Source organism: Pelodiscus sinensis, chromosome 2 (assembly GCF_049634645.1).
Source record: "Pelodiscus sinensis isolate JC-2024 chromosome 2, ASM4963464v1, whole genome shotgun sequence".
In the NCBI taxonomy this organism is placed as follows: domain Eukaryota; kingdom Metazoa; phylum Chordata; order Testudines; family Trionychidae; genus Pelodiscus; species Pelodiscus sinensis.
The window spans coordinates 79433366-79446456 of record NC_134712.1 but is presented as its reverse complement, the minus strand read 5'-3'; the positions used below and the strand labels follow the sequence as shown (position 1 = coordinate 79446456).

At 43.7% G+C, this 13091-nt stretch overlaps 1 protein-coding gene and 1 long non-coding RNA gene across 2 annotated transcripts in view; one reads left to right on the top strand and one right to left on the bottom strand.

Moving 5' to 3' along the window:
* The window catches only part of USP14 (ubiquitin specific peptidase 14), a 38039-nt gene extending 30181 nt beyond the window's left edge, over window positions 1–7858 (bottom strand). Inside the window, exons 1-4 of the mRNA XM_075920914.1 lie at window positions 7577–7858; window positions 4859–5004; window positions 4188–4220; window positions 1691–1795 (exon numbers count right to left, since the gene is read on the bottom strand). Of these exons, the coding sequence (XP_075777029.1) occupies window positions 1691–1795; window positions 4188–4220; window positions 4859–5004; window positions 7577–7592 (300 nt within the window). The 5' untranslated portion in view covers window positions 7593–7858. The remainder of the gene's footprint in view (window positions 1–1690; window positions 1796–4187; window positions 4221–4858; window positions 5005–7576) is intronic.
* Window positions 7859–10096: 2238 nt separating this feature from the next.
* On the top strand, window positions 10097–11798 carry LOC142827109 (uncharacterized). Its single transcript, XR_012901532.1, has 2 exons — window positions 10097–10402; window positions 11654–11798. It is a non-coding gene; the product is annotated as an uncharacterized LOC142827109 (long non-coding RNA).
* The last annotated feature ends 1293 nt before the right edge of the window (window positions 11799–13091 follow it).

Below are 13091 nucleotides of genomic sequence, written 5' to 3'. Positions count from 1 at the left end.
ACAAAGCTGTCCCTAGGCAGCTCTTATGTAAGTATTAAAATACATGCCAATCCTAAATTACAAAGCTGTCAACATATGGATATTTATAATAATATTGTTTCACGTGTGCAGTAGCCCAGCGTTCAAAAGTCACCTTGGCTGTTCTACTTTAATTTAAAAAACATCATAAAGAGCTCATAGTTAAAATTAAAGAAACAAAACTATTCAAGTTATTTAAAAAAAATCCCAAACTAGGGAAACTTGTTTTCAAACATTTAATCAATTCCCTCCCACTCCCCCGCAAGATCCTTCTTTCCCAAAGAAAATTCCTTCTACTTTGGAGGTAAGCAATTTTTGTGGGGGGGAGAGAGGGAGAGTGCTCTCCCAGAATTTTGGTAACTGGTCACAGACTGCACTTTTCTATTACTAGGGGGTTGTGCCCTCTGCTCACCTACCCTCCTCCCCCTCTGGCCACTTTCACTTCACCGAGAGAGCTGCTGACGTGATGACATCGTTCTTCACCAAGCAGGAAAAACATTTTTATATATAATGAAAGATATTAAGGGATAGGGTGCTAGCAGCAGCACAGCCAAGCCAGTGACAAGCAGACAGACTGCCTCACTGCCCTGCAGAATATTTTCTTCCAGCTATGGCCTGGTAGATCATGATGGGCCGAAGAAATGTTTAGTGCATCAGATTCAGTCAACATGCTGTATGTTGTCACCCCCTTCTACTCCAGCAGTTGGAAAAGTAGTTTCAAATTTTCAACCAAGAACAAAATTATCACAAAAGACAACCAGAATATATTCAGGGTACACTATTGTAAATACACAAAAGCCACCAAGAAATCTGATTCAGGTAACAGTCTCTGTTCAAGAGAAGTCCAGTACTGTACTGTATTGGCTTTTCCCTGCCTCTAGTGCTGATTGTGTACTTCCAGTTCCAAATGAGGCATGTGATTAACTGGTCAGTTCATAACTCTGATGTTTGTAACTCTGAGGTTCTACTATCCCATAATAAAGTTGCTTCAAGCTAAATGATATTAGTTAAATGAGCTACAAATTAAAGCAAACTTTGTATCATTTTCTCCTAAGTCACGTTACATTGTCAACACCTTCATGTTAGATACTATAAAAGATAAAGTGTAGCTTAAGATCCACTTTCAAATAAAAATTATGAATACACTGAAAAGTATGGATGTTAAGAAACACGTAATTCGTTAATCGAGAAGTTGACAAAAATTGTGTTGACTACATGATTAATCGATCAGTGTTAGCATTGCAAGCACTTAATCCTGGCTCCAGCAGGACCCCGGCAACATCTCCTGCTGTAGCTCTGCATTATATGGGGACTGAGCCGACCTGCCTGCATGCTGTCTCAAAGTGTTTCTAATATACACCCACAACGGGGGTTGATATTGAGACCCAGCTCAACCTGGAACTGAGCCAGACTGCTTGCGCACTGGCTCCCTACTCCCATAATAACGCAAAGTCGTGGCAGAGGTTGCTGCCAAGACCCGGCATGAGCCGGGACTGAACCAGCCTGTCAGTTAGCCCACTAAAAATTTTACTTGGGGGGAGATGGGAAAGGATTGAGTGTAGCCAACAGCATTAAGCACCTGCTTATCGTTTAATCGACTACACTATTACATCCTTATTGAAAAATGAAGTTATTCAAAAAAAATGGAATCTAAGATATAAAATATGCTTACAGCTGAGGCTAACTGCTCCTCCGTCATGTCTTCAACAAACACTGGTCTAGCTACTGGTTCCTCAGGGAGTGCATCTGCGGAGCCCATCATTAATAAGGTCATCCCCTGTAAATACAGCAGATATAATCCAACACATTAAAGACATCCATAAAATACAAGTGCAAGAAAAGTAGAAATCTGCATCTCTCTAAAATTTAATAATTTCAGATATCTCCTACTGGAGGGTAAATTAACAGTGTTCCCTTATAACGTCTATTTGATACTGTATTATTGTTTCTGAAGATAAAGGTAACTAAAGAAACAAAATCTGAAATGAAACTACAGCTTTATTCTTTTATCTTTCTACTGAAACATGCTTCCTTCATGAAAACTTAAAAAAATTAGCCCATTAATCTCCAAGTAGGACTGCTAACTTTCTAATTATGTAAAAAATGCACAACAGGAAAAAATTCATAGTATTTTTGACAAGTTTCCATCTGGACTTGCCACTGTAGTCAGCCAGCAGTCAAGATCTTTCTAATGAATAGCTTTAACTAAAATCAGATTAGACTATAAAATTAATGAGCCACAAAATACCCTTAAATGAAAACTCCATTTTTGAGCCTTTCAGAGTCAACCATCTTTCATACTCCAGTTCAAGGGAAAATACTTTAACCTCCTTTTGTCTGATCTTGGGTGTCAAGAAATTAGGAGCCAGAACTATGTTCAGATGCGAATGGATAAAATAAAGTTTACTATAATCTCTATATCTCTGTGTGCAAAAAGCTCCTAATTAGTCAAATTCAGCTTACTTCTGCATGGGAAGAAATGTATCCTTATTTGGCAAAGGATTTGGAAGTGACTGAGAGGCTCTTAATGAATTAATTAGCAAGATGATTGTCTTGTGGACTTTGTTCTGGGATTACTAATAGTAGTGGGGAAAAACGAACTGCTACCTTTAAGGACAGGGGAATCCATTTGAGGAAATGAGAAATATTTGGTCTAGCAGGGGCGGATATAGGGCAGGGCAAATGGGGCGGCCGCCCCGGACCTCGCGCTTCAGAAAGCCCCGCGGAATTATGCTGCCCGGGGCCCCGCAAAATGGTCATCTGCCCCTGTGGTCTAGGGTAGCAAATATGTCATAGATATGAGGGAAAAATGGGCTGGGGTATTCCACATTATTGCCCAGAGAACAAGAGGTGGACAGTCAGTGAAAAAAAATACTGGTGCAATAGCCTTTCCCGGGACAACATGTGCAAAAGGAGCTTGCCATCATAATCTGGATGGCTCTACACCATATACATTTTTCCCATTCAGCCAACAAATCAGTGTTTGAAAGTATGGTGCTGGTGATGAGAAGGGCACATCAGAATATGAATAAGAAGTAACCAGAGATTCACCTCAAGTAGTATACATTCCTTAAGATACCCCAAAGTGTAGTTAGATTATTGGAGGAAGGCCACCATCATCTGGTACACCATCCAAGATCACAATTTTACCTATCCCTAGTGCACATCGCTAGAGATAGCTTTTGTCAGGGCTCGCCGAGTCACGGCGAGCCCCGCTCGCCATTCTCGCTGTCCGGCATTCTGCACATGCGCAGATCGCCTGAACACGGCTCTTCTGGGATGTAATCTACTCACCATGGATGAATAGATTACATAGTTTGTCGAGCCCTGGCCTTTGCCATATCTCTTTGATCTATCACACCACCCTGACACACTGCATTAGTGCTGGAGAGCTAGGAGAATCAAGCAACATTCCTCTATTTGCTCATTAAAAGAGCCCCTCCCTACAAGACTGCTGTTTAATCTAAGGGAGGGGAACTATTAAGTTCATGCAGAAAGGAAGTATCACAGAGACCTCAGGAGCAACCTCTGCCCTGGGCTGGTCAGAATAATGGGTAAACAACATGAATGTGTAGAGTAAAATAGCCAGTAGGCTACAAGGCAAGAACAACAAAAAAAGTAAAGAACAAAAACAAGGCAAGAACAACAACAAATACAAGAAGAATCTCTTGCATTACCCCAGGGAGTGGAAAAATTGCAGTTAAAGCCCATCTGTCAAGTTGGTGAAAGCAGGACATACCTTATACAACAGAAATGATCCTAGAAGAACAAATGACTGAGTAGTGGTTATCAATGTAAAATGTAATAAAACTCTCAAACCATATCAGGAAGACAATGTCATTTCCTCACATGTTTTAGCTCACAAGATTCTCTTGCTATATTCCCAGAAAAAGAAATGTTAAGAGACCCAGTGTGGAAATTCTATAAAATATGAGCAGGAAAGACAAATATTTCCTAATCTAAAGGCCACTGCAGTTACAAAACAATACCAATGAAAATTTTGATTGTCTCCCATTATTTTGGTGGTCTTCACTACAGAATTCCTATGTTTTCCTGAAAGTCATAAAACTATCACCTCAATTATGATACAAATGACTCTTAAAAAGACCATCACTACAATAAAATGAATAAGCTTTGGCAGTGTACCATGAATTTTTGATGATACTCACATTCTTGATTTTGATATTGCCCCACTCATCATCCTATTTTGAAGGAAAGAAAACGACTGTTAAAATCTTATACTATATTTAGAAGACTCAAAAGGCTAACAGATACTTTCACCAACATTAGCCATTTGTCTCTGAGCAGCATACTATAGACTTTACTAAAGACTATACTTTTTCCAATCTTGTGTCAATCTAAACAAAAAACCCAGCAAGGTCCTGTTTTCTAGATGGCTTTTTATAGTTTTACAACTGATCAGCTCAAATATCTGTTTAGAAGGAAGGAAAAGAAGGCAAATTGTCAAAACCAAGTCATATTGATTGGCATATTGGCATAAAAAGTATCTGTTCTGGATTGTTTTTTCTGGCCTGCAGCGCAGAAACAAACTAAAATTCTTAACCAAACTATAAGAAAGAAAATTCTAGTTAAGTATTATTGATTTCTTAGGCAACAAGGAAAATACCAACATACTATCTTGGCACTAAGCGGTAGATTTGCAAAAGGCCAGTAACAAGCAATAGACCCTACAGCATCAACACATCATACCACATTTTTTCTGCACTGCTCAAGGTTGCATTTATAAATTTGTACCATTATATTCTTATTGTTGACTAAACATTCATCAGAACATTAAACAGAATTAGACAAATACAAGGAAGTTATTGGTGATTCCTACCTTTAGAGCGCCTCCTTTCACCACAACTTTCTGCCTATCTGGCTGAACTCCAGTCAATGCAAAAAGCTGAGCCTTGAACACCATTGGAGGTTCATCAGTATTCAGCTCTACACCATCAAATTTCTCTTTCCCCCATTTTACATTCACTGCAAAGACAACATTACACATGTGGATCATTATTTTTACATGAGTTTATTTAGTTTCTAGAATCAACTTCTGAGTATATACTACATTACCTAAGTCTGACCTGAGCCCTCACACCACACATTCAGTTTCAGGTGGACTATCAACATGTCTGAAAAGATTATTCAAGATTCAACAGTCTCTGCCATTAGAATACATTTTTCAAAACAAGTACATAATATGATTATGTAAAGCAAGTGTAAATTTCATTTTCAACTGCATCATACTGTCAGTGCTCAATTCACGTTTCACAATGAAATGAAGCAAAACTATTTATCTGTGCAGATTTAGGAAATCATTAGAAAGTTAATTCCAATCTATAGACATGCTCATTGCAACAACCAAACAATCATGGGACAGTAAGTATAATTCTCTGTGAGATAACCCTATTCTCTTCCAAAACAAAACAATTCTTAAATAGAAGTTAATACTTTTGGTGGCAAATAGGGACATGAATGTTTAACTAGTTAACCCTACCAGGTCACACAAACTTCAGGGTTAACCAGTGAGGGCTGTAAGGGGTTGTTCCAGCCCTGTGGGCCTGTCCTAGCTGGAGCAGCTTCTGTCTATGGCAAGCCCAGGCGACTTGCAGGCAGGGGCTGCTCCAGCTGGGCTGAAGCAGCCCCTCCAACCATACTCCCTTTAACTGGTTACCCAGCTAACCAATTCAATGGAAATTTACATCCCTAGTGTCAAAGATTATTTACATGAAACTGCATAATGCACATGTCAAATATGTAGCAAAAGTCTTGCTTTATCTGAATGGCACATTAACTTTGTAGCCTGTTACCCCATCACCACAGTTAAATGCTTACTGTTGGTTCTCACAAAATGATTTTACATCAGTGTTGTTTGACATAATAGGAATGTCCTGTAGCTCCAGTCATTTGCATATTACATGTAATTTTCTCTTTAGCTATAGATCTGGAAGCCATGCATGGCATAGCATAGTAATTGTGGCATATAACCCATGATAGAGAGCCTCCAGGATAAACAGCATGGTTTTCCAGCACAGCTATAAATTTTCAGTCAGTGTATTATATCAAATGCTGTTGTATATTTCTAAAAGTTATTTCAGAAAGTTACTTCTGTTGAAAAAACACAAAATGTAGTATATACCCATTATAGAATTTGCTATCAGGCCAATTCATATTAGTCACGACAATATCTGTTCTTATCAAACCCGCAATTTAGGATTTCTCAATAAAGGATAAAGTGTGCATGAATCAATACAGGGTCTTTCATCATTTATATAGGTTCGGGATAGTGGACTATGGGAAAATGGCTGGGGGTAATTTTAATACACTTGCATCTCTAATTCAGCAATCCTGCATAACAGGGTTTGCTGGATTGAAGTTTTTGCCAGGCCAAGGAGAAAGTGAGGGGGTTGGCAAAGGGTGCTTTACCTGGCAATCTGTGTTCCCCTTCACTTCCAGTTCTCCCCTACCCCCCGCCCCATCCGCTGCTATGGGAGGAAATAGAAACAGAAATATACTGTACAATATCAGTGCTGTTGAAAAGGCAATAAAACAATACAAGGAAAGATTATACCAAACAACTAAAACAGAAGTTAGGCCATCTATTGGAAAGCATAGTGGGGGGAATGGGGCAAGTAGTAATGGTGCTTTGGCAATACAGCACAGAAACAGACAGTTTAAATGAGTTTGAGAAGCCATATTCATCAACTCCAAACAATGCCCCAATTTGCAAACCACTGATCAGGTTGCAGGGAGACAGAGAAGTATATTAATTCACAGTCCCATTTTAAGTTCATTAGCCAAGCACTGAAATGTTGCAACGTGCCTGCAAGGGCTAAACAATGAAATGCAGATCACCAGCAAGAACTCCCTGAAGAGAGGCACCAAAGAGTGGGAGTTCTGGGCTCTGACAGGTTTTGTCAGTTACATGTTGGAAACGGGTGGGGAGACGAAAAACAATTGTGCTAAACTGCAGTTTCTCTAGTGCTTACAAGAACACAATGCAGCTTTTTTTTTTTAAAGCCCAGGCTGATGGGCCTGTATTAGGAGAAATGAGCGTAGAATTACGTTGTCTGGTCAACAGTAGTGTATTTCGAGCAATAGGTAAGACGCTTTCAAGTGGTTTTAAACGATCTTTATAAGAACCGCCGACTGAGCGCACATGCCCTGACGCAGCAGACCCCGCTTTGGCAGCGCACCGGGAAATGGCTTCCTGGGGAAGGGGACAGACACAGAAGTCACGAGCCCCGGCGCCGGGCGGCCCGGCCGCGTTCACACGGCACAAGGCAGCAGGCCGCGCTGGTTTGCGGTTGCAACGAGAGGAGCGCGGCTACCGGACGCTCCTATCAAGCGGGGGCAGCTCCCGGCTCGGAGCCCGAGCGCTGCCACTCGACTGCTCCAGCGCGCTCGCTACCCAGCGGCTCCAGGCGCAAGCGGCCCGCTCGGCGCCCTGCGGCGGGGAAGCTCTTCCGGGCTCGCCCCCCAGCCGGGGGCTCCGCGGGGGCAGCGCGGCCGAGGAGGGCGGGACCCCCAGGCCCGCGCGGGAGGCCCGGCTCACCTGAGAAGAGCGGCATGGCGGGCGGGCGGGCGGCGGCTGCGGCGCGTCCCCCTCTCAGGGTCTCATTCAAACCGGCCCTTCGCGATGACGCTGCAAGCGGAGCCCGGGCGCCGGAAGCGGTGTGTGTGGAAAGGCAGGAAGCGGCGCGCGCAGCTCCGGAAGAGACGCCGGCGCTTCCTGTCACGGGGTCGGCTCCACGCGGTTGCGCTCGGCTCCCTTGCGGAGACGGGACTTGAGCGCGGCCCCGCCTCGCCGGCTCGTGCCCGTGGGCCTAGGCTCCTCCCTCACCCGCCCCTCCCTGCGGCGCTGCTCGTGGGCCGGGCTGCTCATGCCTGGCCCGCACGAAGACGCGGCAGCGCTGCTGAGCCAGAGCCCCCCGCGGGGACTGGCAGAGGCGGGTGGGGCTCAGGATCCCGCTCTCGGCAGGGCAGGGAGACCAGGTTTCCGAACCAAAATGGGAACGTTAGCCACGCCCCTGACGCCGTAGCCCCACCTACTTACCACTGCAGTGCCGGGCCTGGCTGTTGAAGCAAAATGCAGGACAATGTAGCACTTTAAAGACTAACAAGATGGTTTATTAGATGATGAGCTTTCGTGGGCCAGACCCACTTCCTCAGATCAAATAGTGGAACCTGGCTGTGGTACTGCCGAGGTTAAGATGGACACAGAACATAACCCAAGGGAAAGGGTGTCATAGGACTCCTCCCCCCATCCTCTACCAACAAAGATGGGGTTGTGCACCATAAGGCACCCCATGCAACTACACGGGAAGGCTGCGTCTACGTTGGCAAGATTTTGTGCAAAAGTAGCTGCTTTTCTGCACTATCTTGCCACCTGTCTACACTGGCCGCGAATACTTGCGCAAGAACACTGATGTTCCAATGTAGAAAATCAGTGCTTCTTGCACAAATACTCTGATGCACCTGCTCACTGATAAGCCCTCTTGCGCAACTGTTTTTGCACAAGAGGCCAGTATAGACAAGCAACGTTAATTTCTTGCGCAAGAAAGGCCAATGGCTAAAATGGCCATCGGAGTGTTCTTGCGCAAGAGAGCGTCTACACTGGCACAGATGCTTTTGCGCAAAAGCACATGCCACTGTAGATGCTCTCTTGTGCAAATACTTTAATGCAAAAACTCTTGCATTAAAAGTATTTGCGCAAAATCTTGCCAACGTAGACATAGAACTGAATTAACCCAACTTGCACGGCATTAACGCAGTGAGAGCCGGGGGTGCATCTAGCTAGGTGGTTCTCAAATGTTTTGGCTTGTAAACCACCTGGGTTTCAATGTTTTCTTTCTTTATGGCAGGGAAACACGAAAACGCCTACTTGGTGTGCCTGTCAACTGAGACACCGCACTCCTCTGGCACTCTAGCCCCACAGTACAAGGGGAAGGGATAGGGAAGACTGAGGCTCAAATCAGGATAGTCCCAGAAAATCCAGGACAGATGGTCACTGTACATAATAGGGGAAATAAGGGGCAGAATGACTGACTCATTGACTGGTGACAATTTGTTCAGATCCACTGAGCAATCGAGCCATCCCCGTGAATCCAGCAGTTTAGGATTTTTTTTCTCTTTGTAATGAAGCTCATATGAAACGGATTTGTTATTATTATTCTGGAAACTTAGTAAATGAGAATTAAAACACACACACAAATGACTATTCTTCAGAAAGGGATATTTACTATTGGGTGTAGTTTCAATGATCTGTGAAAATATATTATCTTTTTCACTATCAAACCATAGTTTTTGCCAGTAATTCTGGAGTATAGTTTATAACAAAGCTACATCCTGCTATCTGGCTGGACACATCTTTCAAGTGTAATGATTGTAAAGGTACAAGAAAGCTGCTTACCGGATGATCTTCTGAAAATGTATCCTAAAATGTTTTCCTTCCTATACTTTCAGTTATTTAACAATCTCAGAAGAACTGGAAAAAAGTGAAAAAAATTTCACCACCACTCTCCTCCCACCCCCAAAAAACTAACAAACAAAAAAAGGTCCGCCAATCATCTTTCTGTAATGTCTGTGCAACATTGCCTCTACACAATATGGGCTTGCTGACTTTAACCCAGCTCCTATTGTTTCCATTCTACTCATCTTGCCATCTGACAGAGGTACTACTCTTTCTTCCAGTGAGGATTATTCTGAATGGTCAATTTTATAATTTAGCATTTCTAACCATTCATGGATAGCACCATAGACAGTGGCATATGAATGGAAGGCAAGGACAGAGCAAGATGGTATATGTAATTGAAAACAGTTGTATAACTTAAGACATCAGAAGTTAGTAGTGATCTTATTTTCAGCAGGAGCCAATTTTTATAACCATAAATAAAGTTGTGTGGGCAAAGCTAACGTAATACCTCATGTTTCTCTCTTGCACATTGTGACGGGGCAACCCCCGCGCCCCGCACTCACCAGGAGCCGTCCCCAGCTTCCTGGGGAGAAGCAGCGGCCCCGTGCCGGTTCCTGCCCTGCGCGGCTTGTTCTACCGCGGGCGGGGCCGAGCAGCAGCCCCAATCAGCTGCGCCCGACTCCACCGCCGCTTCCCCAGCTGTGCCAGAGTGCCGGGCGCTGACACTGCCCATAGCGTCGACCCGCACTGGTGCCCTGGCGGGCCAGCCACCCCCACGGAGGGGGCGTGCCGGCCCCACTACGGAGGATGTCAGTGCAGCGGGATGCTTAAAAGGAGCGCTGCCGCCGGAGACAAGGGGGGAAAGGCAGACACGCAGCTGGAAGGAGGAAGCACCAACAGAGGCACCTTGGACCCCGTCTGTGTAAACACCCGAGACCTAGTCGTCACGGCGGCCCGGCGAGGGAGGTAGGAAGCGACCCAGGGCAGGGTGCTAGAACCCAGGGGGGTTGGTGTGTTTAGGGGGTCCATCCCCCACCAACCAGGACTGCGGGGAATTGGCGTATCCCCCCCAGACCTTAGGGCCCTTGGTCGGGGCTCGGAGTGAGGGTGGGCCCGAGCCCCCCTACCCCCTCACGCCAACGTGGACGCCACTCGCAGTAGACCGAGCGTGGACGGACCCTGTCAGACTCGGGACAGGGCTCTTGGGTGATCGGGGAGCACGAAGAGGACGAGACCTCGGGTGAGGGAGATCGGAAGGGAGGGCGGAGGACCCTGCGTGGCCCTCGGGGCGGGCCGCGCCTCTCTACACACATAAACCAAACAAATCAATCACTTCCCTAGACAGCATTTAGTCCAATCCTTGTAATTTGTACATGGAGCCTTGCCTTCCAGATCTACTCCTGTTTCTTGCTCTCCAGCTGCCCATTTTAGCCCATCTTTTGAATACTTGTGCAAAGGGAGAAGACACAGAGTTATCCCTTGCTTACTGGGTATTTAGCATTGAACCTACTCCTGGTCAAATCAGTGTTCTAAGAGTCACTTTCCTCTAACCAAGGTGTGGACAAGTGGCCCATGGGCCAGATGTGGTTTGCCAGGGTTAACCCCTGGCAACCGCCAAATGTTTATTTACTTGCATATCTGCCGGTGTGCCTCTTGCAGCTTCTGTTGGCCCCACTTCACTATTTCTGATCAATGGGAGCTGCAGAAAGCGCTGTGGGCCAGGCCACAGCTTCCCACAGCTCTCATTGTCTGGGAATGGTGAAAAGGAACTCTGAGTGGCTGTACCTAAATAAAGTGTTTGATGACTCCACTGGGGGCTAACTCTGCAGAACTGCATCCAGTCCACAAACCACTTACAGCCCACCCTACTCTAATCACTGAAGTAACATGTATCTGAGTATTTACTGTGTGTTGATGAAGGAACTAAATGATCTTCTTTCCATGGAAAAATGTTGAAGTTCCTAGACTCTTTAATGAAGGGATTCTTGTAAAAGCGTCTCTTCTACCATTCACTTACCCTTCCGGGTGGCAGAGACCACCAGAGTCTAGTGGTCTTTTGAGGCATTTTCTTCTGTATCCTAGTTTTGTTGCTGGTAGGTCTATGGGAATTTCTGTAGAATTCTTCCCATTCCTTGGAGATGTCTGCCCCTTTCCATTTAGGCAGTTTCACTCCAGTAATTTACCCATCAATTATGTTCCTTTTTGTGCTTCCTTCAGCAGGAACCAGGAGTCTTGAGGAGTTGAGAGGCTTATGAAGACCGAAAACTCATCTTGGCATCCTACTCATGCTAAGGATGCCTATAGTGAGAGGACATAGGATGGATGGAGGCTGCAATTAAAACCTGATCATTATTGGTCAGAATGAATGAATAGGTCTCTTCTGATTCTCAATAGGTATAGGTCATCATAGCACCACTGACTTTGTTGGAGCTATGCTGATTTATGCTGTCCAGACATGTAGTTCTGAAATGTTCAGATCTTACATTCATTCTTGCATTGTATTACAATTCATATGGATAAAATATCCCTATGGGATAATAGAACTTAAATGGCAGGGAAAACAGTTGAGTTACCTTAAGATGATATAAAGCAGGTAAAAAGATAACAGCAATAATAAGTATAGTTTCATGCCTTCTTTCAGAATGGCACAGTTGATGTTTAATAATAATTCAGTGATTTTTTTTGCCCTGACAAGCCAGCTCAGACATTGTCGTCATAATCAAGAATTTCTGAGAGTGAATATATGTGCCTGGGTGTGTCATTCAAAATACTCTTGTCCTGTGTATATATACAGCACACTTACAGTAAACAATTATCAATGTCTACATAGCAGCACACAAATTGTAATTTGCATGTCTAGACTTTATTATATTTGGTTGCAACGTACCCAACATACAAATCAATTTAAATTTATACTTCACAAGTTCCTCTCTAAGTATAAAAACAGAATTCAAAAAAATTTAGTGCAGGTACATATTAAGTAGTTTATGAAGCCTATCTATTGCTTCACAGTCATAACCTATTTTGCAAGTCACTGTCTACCTTCAACATTGTTATACATCTTTAAAGGCCTTCAACACTTAAACTCTAAATGAGGAATGATATTGCTGCCAAATCTCATATCTCACTGCAAGAACAGGCTCTAAGTCTCAAGTACAAAAATTCAGTCCTTCATAATGGAATTGGAAAACTAACAAAACACCCAGTTCTTGAGAATTATCTGACCCCAGGGAGGAAATGCCTGTCATTTTTTTTTTAATCAAATGTCTTTTATAATGTGTGTGTACTTCTGAAGCAAGGTAATCTAAATTTGATCAGCTTACTTTTCTTTGCGAAGACAGGGGTTGAATGGGAGAAGATGGGTAGGTTCTGTTTTGTGTGTACCTGCCCACACTCTCTTAATAAATAAACCCCTTATTAAAAATGTTTCAAATGTATTTTTATGATTTAGGCCAATTATAGACATGGATACATCTATTTCAGGGAAAAACTGAACAAATAGGTGAATGAGGTAATATCTTCATGTCCACGTTTGATGATCTTCCTTTTCCCGTCTTTATTCTTGAAGCATTATATCACTTTCTCATCTGTTAATCAGAAATCACTAGTTTAAATCCTTTGTTTTTTGTGAAACTTCCTAATGCTAAGCTTCCAT